An 18,585-nucleotide genomic window follows, 5' to 3' on the forward strand; every position below is an offset into this window, starting at 1 on the left:
TTGGCGTCTGCGTATGACTCTGAAAAAGGCAGTGGGAGGACTTATAAAAAAGGAAAAGGTCCTTGATTAGCCAGGCGTGTGCATTAAAGGCTCCTGAGCAGAAGTGGTCCTCAGTTGTGGCCTCGCTATAAAAGTGTTCTTACTTGCGATGAGAAAGTCAGTCATACATTTCTGAGGTGTCTTTTGTGCATGATAAACATGCATCGATGGTTCCCCGCATAATGGAAACTGGAATCGTTATCTTAGATTCAACAAGATTACTTGGAATGAAATGGGTCTCATACGTGGTGACACCCAATCATCTTTTGTATTCTGACTCATTTATTTCTGGGTGTAGCAGGAATCACGGCAACTATTATAGGTACACCAATAGGATATTGTTTCAGCCATATCAATAGCAACCTTTTTGTAACATCATCTCGTCTCGGCTGCATTCGCGAATACGTGTCTATTCTGACATTCTCTCTGTGGTAAAAATGGAGTCTCAATATAATTAATAAACTCTATGCTACGGCTATTGAGGATAAAATAATTAGGATGTGTTATGTATATTTAATTTGTATTTGTTAGTTTTTTCTTCATGATTATAGTTATATATAATTGGATTATTTTTGGACTTTACCTTGTCAGAAATCAAGTTCTTAGTCTACCGGACTATTAACCGTTATTTTGATTAAAAAATACACAGCTAATATTTTCAAAAAGTATGGGTTAAGAATTGAGATAATTATTAATAAAAATAAACATATTTCTTTGGGTCTTGGTCGTTGATAGTCCCAATAAAAACACAAAGCCTACCTGATGTTTATCACATCTTTATTATACTTGTAGTAACAGATGTTATCTTGTAAACAACTGTTCTAGAGTGGAAAAATTCATTAGGATATATTATTTCCAGAATATGCTAATTGTGACATAAGTCAGGTAGAAGGCTTTATAATTTTATTTTTCTAGAGATTGCTCATTCTTGCTACATGATCTTGACGCAGAATCATTTGTATTATTATGTCCAGTATTTTATTTGAGTAAATTTATTTATTCAGGTTATTTATTCAATGGAAATAAAAGGTGCTCATAATTAGTATTCTTGAACAGAGACAATAACTGGGTATTATAGTGAATTTAAATAAAGATATCTTGGATTATATTAATGTGATTCATCAAAAGACTGTTATCACATCATCACACTTCAGGCCGCTGGTACATTATTACATCCAAGACACATCTGATTACACGTCACATCAGCACTTTCAGTTTTGGATCTTATGTTGAACACCACTAAAATTTAATTAGAACTTAACCAATTACAGTTAGTGATATAACCTTTTGGACTATTTTGGGATTTAATTTCCATTACTGTAAGTTCTGTTTACATTTTCACTTTGTATTTTAGGGACATAAATTGTTTGTAAAACAAAAGCTGATTACGCTTTTTTCTGTTACTTAGTTTAATACTTATTTTATACAATATCGTTTTTTTTTATTGGTTACAGATCGAGTTCACAGTCTTCTAGCCCATATTGCAACCCGCTTGCCATGGCGCCTGTTGGTTACTTTCGCGGTTTATAATCTGCGATTCGCATGATATGAGGACATTGTCACGTGGAGTAGAAGGGTGACCTAGATCACTAACCAAAACTGTCTAAAACCTCTATAATAACACTACTATTGTATGCATAATTACATCAACGGGCAGTTTCTTTTGTCCTTTTACCATGCCTATTTTTAGTGTAGAAATCAAATATGCCATTTTTGTGATTGACTAGTATTTTCCCAGCATCTTTCTCAGATAATCAGTCGCTTCCCTTCCCACAACTACCCCATCACACCCATCATTCATCCATCCGCTGAGAAAGGAGTTGGAGATACATGCAGATCAAACGGGAAAATACACCTGCGCTTTACAAATCTTCTATAAGCAACATATTTCTATATGTCCAACAAGGCAGTAGGATTTGTATTGTACTAACGACCGTACGCCTGACAAGCATTTGCGTAAGGGGAAAGTTCTTGGGGTAATGGAATCTAACTCTAGTTTCTGAAGAAACCTCCAGAATAATCTGAACCATACACAGCGCTAGATAAGACACTGGGCGTAGATAACGAGACCTATATATCACGCACACATTGTATGAAAATGGATTGCAAATGGCCGACGGTGGAACTCTTGATAGGTAGGGCTGTCGTGATATTCATTTTGATCAATTTGGAACAGTGTCTTTTATGATCACGTCTTGCGTTTCCTTGAAACTTATTTATATCATGTTGTACTGTATCTTAAAATCTATCGAAAAATCAGAATATCTCGAGGGTACGTGAAGACTTCATATCCAAGATTTGATGTCTACTAATGATTATACATATATGTTATTTTCGTTCCTTACGTTAATACCGGATATATGTCATCGTATTGTATAAAAACATACCATTTTAACGCAGTGTCGAAAAAACATGTTGAAAAATATATATCTTTTTCGACTGATTAAAACATATCGATTTAAAGAAACAGAATCTTCGGGATGACCTGATCTGTTACAATAAAATACTTTTCTGACATTTGTAAATTATTTAACTAAATCCATCCACAACGCAAGTTAAAAGCAACGAAGCAGAGCACAGGTTTCTAACATTGTTAACAAAGTAGTATATGGAACATAACTTCGTAGAGAAGCAAACGTTGGCGAGTCTAATATTTTAGGAAAAATCCCAATAATAATAATAATAATAATAATAATAGTGTTTATTTTTAATACAGGCCACTGGCCGGTGATACATATCCATACTTCATGCGGTACAAAAAGATGTTATAGTGCGTAACAAAGGAACATCGTGTCTGTTGCAAGTAATACACATGAGAGTAATCATTATTGTACTTTTTTAAATTCGGTGAGATACAAGTATATACTACACAGTAATCACACATTTAAATTTCAGGGTAAACATAAAACCTGCATGTAGTTTTATGTCGCAGGAGCGGTTGATACAACGGTTTCACTCATCGTTAAGCCTACTATAATAAACCTTCTAAAAATTAGACATCAGAATTTTACTCGTATCATTGCATGTACAAGACCTAAAGTTTTCTAAAGTTGGATTTTTATATATTAAAGTGGGTACTTATGTTTTCGTATTTATCCATATAGCGGAAAATCAGTAATACAATTTTTGGAATTCATTTTCGATGTTAACGTTACAAATTTGACACAATCTTTCCTGATAGCAGATACTTTCGTATCTTCCCGTATTACCTCTGAGTGGGAAGTTCCCCCACTCTAAGCACAGTGATTATATATCTATGATGGCTACCATCCTAACAATTCTAAATATCTTCGACAAGTCATCCTGCAGCTTTTTGCCTGAACAAATCTTCACATCTCAGGCTGAACAATCTAAGAAATATATTTTCATTATATACGCACTGAGTACACCAAACATTTCCAAATCAAAATGTAAATATAAGTTTTTTTTTAACATTGTTAGCTCAGCAATCACAAACCCCTCCATCTTAACTGTAAATCGTAGCTTTGTTTGGGATATCTATCATCCGGCATTTTTATAAATCTTTGCTAGTATTTCAAAATACGTTTAATATCTTAAACACTGCGTACTAATTCTTCCTAATTCGTTATATACGAATGCATTTGGAATAGACTTAAGTGTATCAAGGATATATTGACAAAATGACAGATGAGCTTTTTCAATATTATTTTCATCATTAAACCCCCAAACCTCAGCCCCATAATTAAGTATGGGGGCTATCCTAGGGTCAGACAAACGAAGTAATCCAGTTACAGGTAATCTGCTAAATTTTGAAAGACTTTGCTTCAATAAAGGCAAAGTCTTCAGCGCCTGCAAAAATATATTTGTTTTGGCACATATACCAAGAGTCTTTTTTAAAAAGAAAACATGCATCCTAAATACTTATGATATGATTCAATCTTTACCTCTCTAGGGACATAGTAAATAATAATAATAATAAGAAGAAGAAGAAGAAGAAGAAGAAGATGAAGAAGAAGAAAAAGTTATGTGTCTGAGGGGTAATACAGTTTCGATATATTGATCTAGATAAAGAAAAACCTCATTTAACTTGCGAATCGCTTTTGGAGGCACACAAACGGCATGATGGAAAATATTTTACTATTACACGTGACAATGTAAAGCTCTAATTTTTATCAGTGTAGATATAGGAAAATAATTGAAAGTATTTCACCATCCATCTGAAATATTTCACACTTAAATGCAGAATAAATGATAATGGTGAAGCTGAAAACTATATGACACAACAACTTCAAATAGCCACATTAACATGTAACAAAAAGTTTGTTTTTATAAATTCGTGTTCATTAAACATGATACTTATGATACATCTAAGATACTACAATGTATCATTACATCTAAGATACTACAATGTATCATTCCCTGTTAGCAGTTCGTGGGATTTAGTGTTAGCAAAAGTTTTAAAGCGTTTTGTAGATAATTATCTCTTGACTGACTCTGTATAAAACTGTACTTGTGATATTGTGTATAAAGCTGCACTTGTGCTATTGTTCATAAAACTGTACTTGTGTTATTGTGTATAAAACTGTACTTGTACTATTGTGTATAAAACTGTATTTGTGCTATTGTGCATAAACTGTACTAGTACTATTGTGTATAAAACTGCTTGTGCTCTTGTGTATAAAACCGTATTTGTGCTATTGGGTATAAAACTGTGATTGTGTTATTGTGTATAAAACTGTACTTGTGCTATTGTGTATAAAAACTGTACTTGTGCTATTGTGAATAAAACTGTACTTGTGTTATTGTGCATAAAACTGTACTTGTGCTCTTGTGTATAAAACCGTGTTTGTGTTATTGTGTATAAAGCTGTAATTGTGTTATTGTGTATAAAACTGTACCTGTGCTATTGTGTATAAAGCTGTACTTGTGATATTGTGCATAAATGTTTACTTGTACTATTGTATAAAAAACTGTATTTGTGATATTGTGTATAAAACTGTACTTGTGCTATTGTGTTTAAAGCTGTACTTATGCTATTGTGTCTAAAACTGTATTTCTGCTATTGCGTATAAAACTGTACTTGTGCTATTGTGCATAAATGTTTACTTGTACTATTGTGTAAAAAACTGTACTTGTGCTATTGTGTTTAAAGCTGTACTTATGCTATTGTGTCTAAAACTGTATTTGTGCTATTGCGTATAAACTGTACTTGTGCTATTGTGCATAAAACTGTATTTGTGATATTGTGTATAAAACTGTATTTGTGATATTGTGTATAAAACTGCACTTGTGCTCTTGTGTATAAAACTGTATTTGTGTTATTGTGTTTAAAACTGTGATTGTGTTATTGTGTATAAAACTGTACTTGTGCTATTGTGTATAAAACTGTATTTGTACTATTGTATATAAAAATGTATTTGTGCTATTGTGTATAAAACTATTTGTGCTCTTGTGTATAAAACAGTATTGGTGATATTGTGTATAAAACTGATTGTGTTATTGTGTATAAAACTGTACTTGTGCTATTTTATAAAACTGTATTTATGCTATTGCGTATAAAACTGTATTTGTGCTATTGTGTGTAAAACTGTATTTGTGCTATTGTGTATAAAACTGTGTGTGTTTTGTTTTTGTGTTTTGGATTTAACCTAGCTTTAAAAACTGTTCTTGTGTTGTTATGTAAAACCTGTACTTGTGTCATTGTTTATAAAACCGTCCTTGTGATATTTTGTATAAATATTATGTAGAAAATTACATGTGCTGTTGTGAATAAATCTGTACATGTGATATTCTATATAAAAATGTACTGGTAATATTTTGCATAAGACTGTACTTGTAATTCTCAACATTTTATCCGTATTTCGAATAGGAAATCACGTTCTCTGTATTATATTGTTAGATATATGGTGGAATCTGAGGGTCGTACAAGTGTTGTTCATTCCAAAAAGAAATGTACAAAACAACAAAAGAAAGAACTTAAACAACGGGTTTCAAAACTTTTAAATGAAATGAACACAATTGTATGAGTTGTTATTTCAAACGGTGAAAACCAGTAATATTATTAAAGCACGCGCAAAACAGTGTGGGGGAATTACATTTAAGTATCTTTCTTACATTAAGACTTCAGTTAGCTTAACGTTATGACGGTGTTAGATACTGGTTCATCTCATGGGATAACAAAAACTTAGTGTACATTTTTACATATAAATCTCGAAAATATCGCGAAAATAAACCCACCTTGTAAACTTTTCTACTATATTTACAGCATCAATTGTGGCAGTAGGATTACATGTTGAAGGTAGGACATATACATTTTTCATTAGTCTCTTTCAATACATTGCAAATATAGACGTTTGGTAAGCAAATGTAAAAATGTGGTACAGTGCATCGTTTTCCCACTCCTATGCAAAGTTCTTACAAATTGTAAATAAACTTGATATGCTGTATACAGAATTTTGTGAGCGCGTATGTATGTATGCGCGAACGCGCGCGCGCGTGTGTGTGTGTGTGTGTGTGTGTGTGTGATAAAGGGAGAGCAAATGCAGCCCCGAACGCAGCAAAATGGTATTTTTTACTATTCTTCTTTCTTAATTAATTAATTAATTTTTTTCGGAGGCAGGTATTCTATTTGATTTTGCTGCAGAGCCTACTGCAACGTTAATCCGGCCTTATGTATGTATGCATGCATGTATGTATGTATGCATGTATGTATGTATGTATGTATGTATGCATGCATGCATGCATGCATGTATGTATGTATGTATGTATGTATGTATGCAAGTAGGTAGGTAGGTAGAAGAGGATGGATAGATCGTGGAGTGATCTATCGATTGTTAATTTTTAATAAATATTAAATTTGCATTGCATATTCTCTATTATCAAAATAGCAATGCAATGAACGTTATAACATTTTTTCTGATCGATGTATCTATTTATGTATCTATTATTATGAAAGTTTCAACTATTCGATATAAAGCAACAAATGCATGCAATTCTTCTTTCAATAAAGTATAAAGGTACAGCATCTTCGCTACCCAAGGTTCCGATGTGATAACCCTACCTACACCTTGGCTTATCAAGAATATATTTCTGTACTTCGGGTCTGTGAATTTCATTGGATGTGGCGGCAACTTCAATGGACAAATAAATAAGCAATTTTCCAGTGCCATTCCGTGTCTGCACAAATACTTTTCACTCAAATACACATGTAATGGCTTCACTTTGATACATATTTGTATTTTCGATGTTATCCTTGCAAAGTATCCTTTGTACGTCAATTGCCCCCTCCATTTTCGGCCGATGTACAATGCACCACGATACTGGTTAGTTGGCATTACATGCTAAGGGAGACAACTCATGAAAGCCAATCGATGCCACTGAGACCAATCACTAATATATATATTCTATCCGCCAAGGTGGAGATAGGGTTATCATATCGGAACCTTGGCTAGCGAAGATGAAAGGTATAGAGGCATTTTTAGTTTAAATAATTATTTGTATGTTTAGCTCAAAATAAGTCGAAGATTTGCCACCAAACTTGTCTTGTCGCTTCGGGGATAAAATTTATTTTTAGAAACGATTATAATGCTTTAGTCTCAATTCTGACAGTAAATTTGAGGGAAAATTTATTTATGTAGGACTTGAATACATTTACATGTATAATTAAGGTATCTGACATAACGAGACGTAGATAAGATTGTTGTTGATGTTTCTAATTTTGCCAGGTACGCGTGATCCTGGGAGTCACTATAATTAGAAATAAACCGGCTAGCAAAATTATTGTAAATTGCTTAAATCTGTCTGCGTAGTGTCAAGTTTTGTGTTAAAGTGACATGTTTGTCAAAAACCACTGCTTGTTGTAGACCATTTCACGGTTAGACGTAAAAATGACTTGACCAATGAAAAGTCACGTTTAATAGCAATAATACTGAACTTAGTTAAGCTGTTGATGTGTGTAATTAGTCTGTTCGGCCACTAAAGGGTACAAAATTATCAATTTATTATTGTTGCTAAACATACAGTAATTTGGTCATCTTCTCATGGGTTTACTTCCATCTTTAAGGTGTGATTGGAAGCCTCACCTGTTTCAACTGCGAATATCTTCAAAACTCGCACGACTGTAAAACATTCACCACCTGCTCGGATGGACAGGTAAAAAGCAAAGTAAAAAAGCAAAGCATTTGTTTATAACGGTCACCCAACTGCACAGCACAGATATAGAACTATCACTGATATATGTACAATAAACAGTGTAGAACCAACTTGCTGCACCTCATGCGGCGTCTTTTCGCAGTTTCATGAGCGTTATATATATATATATATATATATATATATATATATATATATATATATATATATATATAACAAGGGATCTGGAATAAAACACACACACACACACACACACACACACACACACATATATATATATATATATATATATATATATATATATATATATATATATATATATACACACAAGTTGGTAAAAATATTGCTAAATTGTTACCGAGTGAATATTTCCGGTTTGCATACTTTTATATATGGTCTTTTAGTGATGATGAATGTTCTCGACTACAGGTAACTACATTACAAGCTGCTATCTTCAGAGAGAGATATACATTTGGTAGTTAATATTGGTGATCAAATGAGCAAATTCCCATTGCTAAATATAGATGCGTGTGTGACAGACTGCTTTAATATATTTTCTCTTTTTTTAAAGACATCCACGATGTTCAGACATATCAATATACCATGCTACAAATACAAATAGTATACATGTAACATAAGTAGGGTACCAGTCAAATCAAGTTAATTTTTCATGTAAGATTGGTATATCAGAAACGTAACGTATGCATTTCAGAGGAAACCTACTGCGATTGAAGTGCATAAAATTAGAAAACAACTTCTTGAAAACGGATTACCTTAGTTTACAGAGCACGTTTAAGAGATTCTTAATTAGACCTTGAGTAAACCACACTCTTACAAAGTAAAACAAATAATTTCTAAGAATACATACAGATATTGACGTAAATGGTGTGCTCTAAAAAAAGAAAACACATAGATTACTAAAGCACAGCACGTTTACTCTAATACAAATGATATATTAGGTTGTTGATAAATTACGTATGATGTGTATCATTTTAAAGAGAAGACACAATTCTGTTAGGCTAAATTACAACTCCATACAAATTTACGAGTAAATTCCAAGATCTTGTCGAATATGAATGGCAAAATCTTGTTGATACAATTCTGTTAGACTAAAGTAGAACTCCATACAAATTTACGAATAAATTCCAAGACTGTGTCAAATATGAATGGCAAAATCTTGTTGACAAAATTCTGTTAGACTGAAGTAGAACTCCATACAAATTAACGAGTAAATTCCAAGATCGTGTCAAATATGAATGGCAAAATCTTGCTGACAAAATTCTGTTAGACTAAAGTAGAACTCGATATAAATTTACGAGTTAATTCCAAGATGGTGTCAAATATGGATGGTAAAATCTTGTTGACACAATTCTGTTAGGCTAAGGTAGAACTCCATACAAATTTACGAGTAAATTCCAAGATTGTGTCAAATATCAATGGCAAAATCTTGTTGTCACAATTCTGTTAGGCTAAAGTAAATCTCCACAAACATTTACGAGTAAATTTCAAGATTGTGTCAAATATGAATGGCAAAATCTCATTGACACAATTCTTTTAGGCTAAAGTACAACTCCATAAATATTGACGAGTAAATTCCAAGACTGTGTCAAATATGACTGGCAAAATCTTGTGACACAATTCGGTTAGGCTAAAGTGCAACTCCATACAATTGTACAAGTAAATTCCAAGATTGTGTCAAATATGAATGGCAAAATCTTGTTGGTACAAATCTGTTAGGCTAAAGTACAACTCCTTACAAATGTACGAGTAAATTCCAAGATTGTGTCAAATTGCAAAATCTTGTTGACACAATTCTGTTAGGGTAAGATACAACTCCATACATATTTTCGAGTAAATTCCAAGACTGTGTCAAATATGAATGGCAAAATCTTGTTGACACAGTTCTGTTAGGCTAAGTAGAACTCCATACAAATTTACGAGTAAATTTCAAGGTTGTGTCAAATATGAATGGTAAAAATCATGTTGACATACTTTTGTTAGGCTAATGTACAACTCCATACAAATTTACGAGTATGTTCCAAGATTGTGTCAAATATGAATGGCAAAATCTTGTTGACAATTCTGTTAGGCTAAGTAGAACTCCGTACAAATGTAGGCCTACGAATAAATTCCAAGATTGTGTCAAATATGAATGGCAAAATCTTGTTGACACAGCTCTGTTAGGCTAAAGTACAATTCCATACAATATAACGAGTAAATTCCATGATTGTGTCAAATATGAACCAGCAATAAATCTAATAATATACAGACATAAAAATATTAAATAGTAAGCAGGGTATACAAACCTACAAGTGGTCATACTTTGAATCTTCGGACATATAACCATTAAATTCTATAAAGATGACAGACATTTCATGGCTACAAGAATGCAGGAAAACATAAGCCAAATAACAACTGACATAAACATCTACTGTTGGTTGCATCTCATTATATTTTCATAGAGTTACTGGATGCGATTCGAAAGCATATCCTCAGCAAAATGATTTGGCAATAAATTCCAAAGCCTGGCTGCTTACTGACTTAAACAGGTCAACCCATACCTTGTAGTTTGCACCTGTTAAATAGTCACAATAATGATAGAAACCATAAATGAAACTTATGTTTTGATATTAAAAAAAACCCGGAGAGAGATTAAAGATTTTTAATACATATATGATAGGTTTCAAATGCTAACGTTTTTTTTACTAACTACATGTAGAGAAAGCACATCTGATTTGCATACCAGTTCTTCATATATTCCAAGAAAATAATTGTTTGCAAATCTCTTCCAGTTTTGTTCGATGTCGTCGTATTGAAATCAATAGGAAAATGACAACCTAACACAAATATATAGTTGAAGTTAGACATAATAAAATAACAGAACTAAATATAACCTGTTGTGTTGTTTACTTATCCCTTTTTAAGAAGTTTAAGTCGAGTGGTGTTTCTTTTGCACAAATCAAATCTATATATGTTGACCTTCAGTTAATAGTCTACTGTTGCATTTATAAGTGATACCTCTGTCTCATATTTGATTATATTACCATTCAAATTAAAGGAAATATTTGAATACGTTGATTGATATCTGAGAGAAAGAGTTTGTAAGTTCTCAGAATTGGCGTTCTTCTGATTTATTTGGAAACTAATTTTAAAAAATCAGTGATCATATGCATGGGATTTGATTACATTATCAGCCTTTGCTTCCTTGTCATGTGTAAAGTTAAGCTATCATTCTCATGTGTAAAGGAGTGCTATCCTTGTCATGTGTAAAGAAGTGCTATCATTGTCATGTGTAAAGGAGTGCTATCATTGTCACGTGTAAAGGAGTGATATCCTTGTCATGTGTAAAGGAGTGCTATCATTGTCATGTGTAAAGGAGTGATATCGTTGTCATGTGTAAATTTGATCTATCATTGTCATGTGTAAAGGAGTGCTATCCTTGTCATGTGTAAAGGAGTGCTATCATTGTCATGTGTAAAGTAGCGTCATGTGTAAAGTAGTGCTATCATGGTCATGTGTAAAGGAGTGCTATCATTGTCATGTGTACTGGAGTGCAATCATTGTCATATGTAAAGGCGTGCTATCATTGTCATGTTTAAAGGAGTGCTATCATTGTCATGTGTAAATTTGAGCTATCATTGTCATGTGTAAAGGAGTGCTATCATTGTCAATGGGTAAAGGAGTGATAATGTCATCTGGAAAGGAGTGCTATCATTGTCATGAGTAGAGGAGTGCTATCATTGTCATGTGAAAAAGATTGATATCATTGTCATGTATACAGGAATGCTATAAAAGTCATGTGTAAAGGAATGCTATCATTGCCATGTGTAAATGAGTGCTATCGTTGTCATGAGTAAAGGAATAAGATGATTGTCAAGAGTAAAGGAGTGCTAGTATTGTCAGGTGTAAAGGGATGCTATCATTGTCATGTGTGAAGGCGTGCTATCATTGTCATCAGTAAAGGAGTGCCATCATTGTCATGAAGAAATGAGTGCTATCATTGTCATGTGTGAAGGAGTGATATCATTGTCATGTGTAAAGGAGTAATATCATTGTCATGTGTAAAAGAGTGCTATCATTGTCATGAATACGTGAGTACTATCATTGTCACGTGTAAAGGAGTGCTATAAATGTCAGCAGTAAAGGGGTGCTATCATTTTCACGTGTAAAGGGGTGCTATCATTATCACGTGTAAAGGTGTGCTATCATTATCATGTGTAAAGGTGTGCTATCATTGTCATGTGTAAAGGAGTGATATCTTTGTCATGTGTAAAAAAGTGCTATCATTGTCATGTGAAAAGGAGTACTATCATTGTCATGTGTAAAAGAGTGCTATCATAGTCATGTGTAACAGTGTCCTTTCATTGTCATTTGCAACGGAGTGCTATCAATATCATCAGTAAAGGAGTGATATCATTGTCACGTGTAAAGGAGTGCTATCATCTGCAGAAATATATAATATGTTATAACAAAACAAAACAAAATCATGACTTTTATATATACATGAAATTAAACTCGTCTGGAGATATATATTTAGAGTACTACTTTGCCAATATATAAAAAAATACTATAATTGCAACCAAGTTTCAAACATTCTTTCTATTGCTATGGTAACTGTCTGCGAGTATTACTACCTCATTTTTGAGTATTAAACAAGTACTCTCAGTAAGCACATGTCACGGGACAAATAGTCGAAAGCCTTAAATTGATTATTCAAATAATGCATTTATTTTCATGAAGATCTACAAGCTATTCTCCAGCAAGTATTGGTCAACCACAACCACAAATTGATAGAACATTTCCAAAGGTTTATCACTTTAATATATGTTGCTGTTTCGAATTTTTTGTTGTTGTTGTAGGGTTTAACGCCATTTTTCAGCACACGATATGTTATACATGGCGGCCAGTATTGGTGGAGGAAGAACCCGGGAAAACCCCGGAAAGAACCACCGACCCTCGAGAAGCTACTGGCAAGCTTTCTCACATACCCACATTAGCCGAATCCGAGACTCGAACCCACACTGTTTCAAATAGTTTGGAGACTGTTGGCAGAACACTGGTTAGTCTATATTTATACACAGTACTGTTATTGTTGTTTTATTGTTCTCTGCTTGTCTAGGGCACACTGCAAAAGCTGATGTCAGAGATATCACTTACGTGTACAGAAATAGGTTTAATACTGACAGTCTTTACTAGTTTTACATATTTTGGAGAAACACTTTCCATTTATGTAGCTTTTTTGACAATTAATTTACCTATCTTTTGTTTACATTATCTTCATCTCATGGGATAAAATTTGTCTTGTTATTTGTTATAAAACATGGAAATGACAGACGAGGATGAAAGTCATATGGCTAGGAATGTAATTTGTCCAAAATGCATGCATTGAAACGAATGAAGCAGATAACAGATACACTGTAATATATGTGAATAGCAAGGGAAACATGCACAATCAAAGAATTTTATTAATTTACAAAACACAAATAAGGAAGAAGCATATATACTAAATTGCATCACTTTTGCAGAGAAATGTTTAACGGTAACTCTACCTCCTATACAGTTCTAGACACAAATCGGGCTGTATTCTTTCAGAATGAGATCTGAAGGCAATATGAAATACCTAAACAAGCATGCACAAGACAAACAACACTACTACATGAAGAGAACAACTTTAAAAGAAAAAATCTAAAAACATGTATGAACTTAGAGAGCTCAAACGTAAAATATGTTCCAGGACAACATGTCTGTATGTATACATTCATTTATAAATACAATGTACTTTCACTCATTTATTTTTACAGTTCAATTCATTATTTCGCTTAATTCAAGAGAAATATAAATTTATTGTTTTTCAGCTTTGTTATAAAGAACTTACCCTCGTAGCTTCGGGACATTACGTTCATAACAAAGGATGTACGCCAAAAGAGGTAAGTTAAATTTACTTACCCACCAGTTTGACCATCGAAACTGTGGCAAACGTCTTTTACCTCTGCGTTTTGAAGAAATTGAAGAATGGTTCTATCCATCAAAGTGTATCCTCTAGCAGTATTGATATGACTACCTTTAAATTGAAGGTTTGGGCTCACAGGAGCTGGTCGTGCTATAAGGATATGTGACATATGTTATTCGTAGCCGTTATTGTTTAAAAACACAGCAATCTGCATTAATTAAATAAAGTGTAAAACGACTAACAACTATTAGTTGATCTCTTGGTCGTGGTCGGGTTATCTGCCTATCTCCAGATTCAATTTGTGGTCAAGCAGGTATCGAGTTTCATTCTTAATTCGCTTGGTAAATAATGTTTCAAATGCCAACTAGCCAATCTGATACAAACAAGGAATAACGTTCCTTGATGGACGCCAGATTCTAGCTAAGGTCTAATCCTTTTAATATTGCGTCTCAATTTGGAACTGCCAAGTGGACCGTACCGTATGTTAGCTTTGCCGTTCTTATTGATTCTTCGCATGTTTATATGTTCTTTCCATATAGTGTTCTCAAAGTGGTATCATTGTTTGTCTTATTTAATGTCTATAAGTTTCTGTACATTTTGTATTCTATAATCAACGCCAGGACGGTTCTTCAAATATGTTGCCCTAGATAGGAGTTACTTGAATGCTTGCTCTTGTCAACTTTTTTTTTTACAATTTTATATTTTCTAAATTAGTACCCACATCAAAGACCTAGGCTATCATACGATGATTAAAGTTAACGGGCAGCTAAACGATATTATGATTTGTTCAACATTCTTTTTGTAATTAATAGCAAGAAGACAAAATATCCCCCAAAAAATGAATTACTAAAAATAATAATAAAGAAAAAGTATAAAGCTAAAATTTTACATTAAAAGTACCTTCTCTGGGCTACCTTCTCTGGGCTACCATCTCTGCGCTGCCGAATATAAGCATGGTTTATGTTCTTTTCTTAGTAACCAGCCAGGACAAACGTTATTTCCTCTAAAAACGTGTCGGGCTAAATAATTTGAACTTGGCTACCGGCTCATTGTTCTGCAACACGTCGAGCGACCGAATTGAAGGTTCATTCCTGAGTCTTTTAGTAAACTGTCAGAGCAGAGAGGGCGAATCCTACAACTTTTATAAGGTTCCAAATGCCGAACTAAGCCCTTTATGGAGGGCGAATCCTACAACTTTTAGAAGCCTCCAAACGCCGAAATGACGCTTTATGTAAACGCAATTGTCGCCGTCGTTGCTGCGTTTTGTTGTCGGCGCCCTTTCTGCTGCTTCCGTGAAAACCCAACCGAGGAAATAAATTGAAAATTACTTATACCAAATAATGGTACACTCAGAATCTTACACAGCTAGACTAGCCAGAGAGCGAGAAGAAGCACTTAAAAAATATATCCCTGTGAAGGAAAAGTTTAAAAAGGATGTGCAATCACAACAGGAAGCACAAGTTGAGTACGCAGCTGAGGCAAAAGAGTTATTTAAACCTGTCACTCCAGTTACTGAAAAAAGTTTTAACTGCTATTAGGGGACCAGAAGAAGGAAAAAGTCTTATTCAAGTATTAAGAGAAGAATCTGCTATGCAGCCTGGTAGAAAAAAAATGATTGATCTCAAAGCAAGATTTACTGAAGAGGGTATAAAAAAAATTAAGGAATTGAATTGACAGATACCCACAGTAGGTATGATTTTGGTAAGTTTGCTGCCAAAAGTTATCTGTCTAGAGGTCAATTTTTAAAACCCGGGTATGTTAAGGGTGTAAAGAAAGATACTTGGGGTGATTGGTTGTATAAAATAGCTACAGATGACTATACTATAGATAGAGAAGATGTTGGTCATACATTTTTTACTCATGGAATAATAGACTATAATGAAGAACAGCAAGAACAGCGAAAACAGCAACTGGAGGAAAAACGGGAACAGCAAAAAGTAATACGAGAACAGCAAAAAATAATACGAGAACAAAAACAAAAAGAGAAGGAAGAAAAAAAACAACAAAGAAAGAAACATCAGAAAGACCCTTCGCCGTTGCCGGAGGACCTTTCACTTCCTCCGCCGTTGCAACAGACAGAGAAAAAACGACGAGGAAGGTCCAATAAAGCACCAAAAGGAATTATAGTACCACACGTAGACGTAGCTGATCCACTTCTGTCACCGACTTCCCCTTCGGATTTCTCATATCCGGGCCCACAACAAGGACCTTCTTCGTCTCCGATTCTTTTGCCTCCCCTGCCTCCGTCTCCGACTCCTCCCATTGCTCCAACTCTGCCAAAACAACTCAGAAATATTCCAGCACACGAGTTTTTCACTAGTGACTTTCGTAAACGTGTTAATACCCATGACAAATTAGTTGAAGCGGCTGCACGTGGTTAAGACAAAAATTATCTAACCCCTGAGTACGCTGATATGATACCTTCTGATTCTTGGGTTGATATATTATATCTCGCTTCCAAGGGGCTAAGAGTAGTGGATCCCACAAAAAAACTTCCACTTATTTAAAATTTGTAGAGGATGTAAAAAAAACTATAAATCAGGCAGTGGTTTTACTTGCCCTGATAATATTTTCAATGATGTGTCGCGGTTAGAAGTTCTCATAGGAAGAAGACGTGCTGGAAACAACTCGCCAGAAATAATTAATGAAGCTGCTGATATTTGTCGGCGATTATTTCGAGGTGGTGTTATGGATGCTAACATATATCAAGAACTCGTCGATGAGCTTGTTGATTATTACAGCGATTAGATACATGACAACAAATAACATAATATGGTCATATATAACAGACATACACCTGTGCAGATCAGAGCAGTAAACTCACGATTACCAATCTATAGAGCAGCTTACGGAGACGGACTTGGTGATGTGACTCAAAGGTTATTTGCAGGGTTAGCATCAAAAGTGGGCCCTCTTGCAAAACAATTATCGATGAAAGCCATTAATGTTGTTAGTGAAAAAGCTCCTGGTGTAATTGTTAGTGCTGCTGGTAAGGCGCTCTCGGCAATCAAAGAAAGACTAGCTCGACTAATGCGCAAACCTCAGCGACCAGTGAAATTACCAAGTACTGAAATTATGCCCGCGGATGTTAGTAAGGTAATAAATCAGGCTGCAAATCAGAGACTAGCAGCGTTAGAATCTGACGCACAAAAAAAATATAACAGCAAATTTGATAGCAGGAAGTGGACTTCGTGTGCGACGACGATAATCATCCATTTGAAATTACACGCTGTAGTATAAAATGTTCAAACTTATATCCGACTCAGCATTTAACATAGATAAGCCGGTCGAGCGAGATAAATCGGTGCGTGATTATCAATGTTATTCCTATGACGCACGAGAGCCAAATCAACGAGGGCGTATCGAACTTCAAGTTCATGATACAAGTAGATATTTTCTGCCTTGTGAGGCGTTTATTGAAGTAGAAGGTGAACTTGTAAGGGCGGATAATAATAACCACGGTGTCAATGACCGAGTTGGTTTTGTCAATAACGGAATTATGTCATTGTTTAGTAGCGCCACCTACATGATTGATGGAAAAAATATCGAATCGATTCAGAATGATGTCGATGTTGCCACAACAATAGTTGGTCTAGCGAGATATTCTGACGACTTTACAAGATCATGTGGTCCATCAGTGATGTTTGCCAAAGATATTACCGATAACGCCGATCATATTCAGTATATTAAGTTGCGAACACCACACAATACTGCATCTAATCCACAACCAGCTGATTTTGAACATGAAGCTAGACCAGGTGCTGATTTTGATATTATAAAAGATGCTAGCGCGACTTACAACTTAGGATTTGCATCACGCCGAGCAATGTTGTCAGGAGATAATACAAGTTTTTCATGCGCGATTCCACTAAATCACATTTTTGGATTTTGCAGGGATTTTAGAAGGGTCATCTTTGGAGCTAAACACACAGTTGTGCTCGTAAGAAATGCTGATGACAATGATGCGATCTGGCGAAGAGGTGGCCATGCTGGTAAAGTAAACATAACAAAACTCTCACTGTGGATGCCGGTATTAACTCCATCGATCACAGAAGAGCCACGATTATTTTCTTTTATGAATCAAGGCGGTAAATCATTGTTATCGTGGTTTACAGTAACCACAGACGCTATTCAAAGTCAAGTCAGGGATGTGTTTACTTGGCATATAGCATCACAACAAGGAGTTTCTGCGGACAACGGACAACAAGAACCATCCGAAGATATATCATTAAGTTTTACAAATAATCATGTGGCGTGCGCATATCATCGTTGGCTGACATTTTTGTCGCGTAACACAAATATAGATACTGGAACGCAAATATCACAGTTTGCATTTACAAAATTGTACCCGATTTATTACTTTTAGCTGGAGCATCTTGATTTATCCAAGCAGTCTGCTGTTGATATTCACTTTCGAGCTCGTGTCGGCACCCCACCCCAAATTGCAGCTGGCCCTCTAGTTGTTTATGGTCCTTACAGAGCAATTG

At 34.6% G+C, this 18,585-nt stretch overlaps 1 protein-coding gene across 1 annotated transcript in view; it reads left to right on the forward strand.

Annotated features, from left to right (window-relative positions):
• Positions 1-2,064: 2,064 nt before the first annotated feature.
• LOC149778380 (uncharacterized) overlaps positions 2,065-18,585 on the forward strand; it is an 81,774-nt gene continuing 65,253 nt past the window's right edge. The window contains exons 1-4 of the mRNA XM_089939208.1: positions 2,065-2,174; positions 6,266-6,298; positions 8,063-8,151; positions 14,004-14,075. Coding sequence (XP_089795334.1) covers positions 2,132-2,174; positions 6,266-6,298; positions 8,063-8,151; positions 14,004-14,075 — 237 coding nt within the window. The 5' untranslated portion in view covers positions 2,065-2,131. The remainder of the gene's footprint in view (positions 2,175-6,265; positions 6,299-8,062; positions 8,152-14,003; positions 14,076-18,585) is intronic.

The sequence above is a fragment of the Sinohyriopsis cumingii genome, chromosome 17 (genome assembly GCF_028554795.1).
Source record: "Sinohyriopsis cumingii isolate HCF-2022 chromosome 17, ASM2855479v2, whole genome shotgun sequence".
NCBI classification, from domain to species: domain Eukaryota; kingdom Metazoa; phylum Mollusca; class Bivalvia; order Unionida; family Unionidae; genus Sinohyriopsis; species Sinohyriopsis cumingii.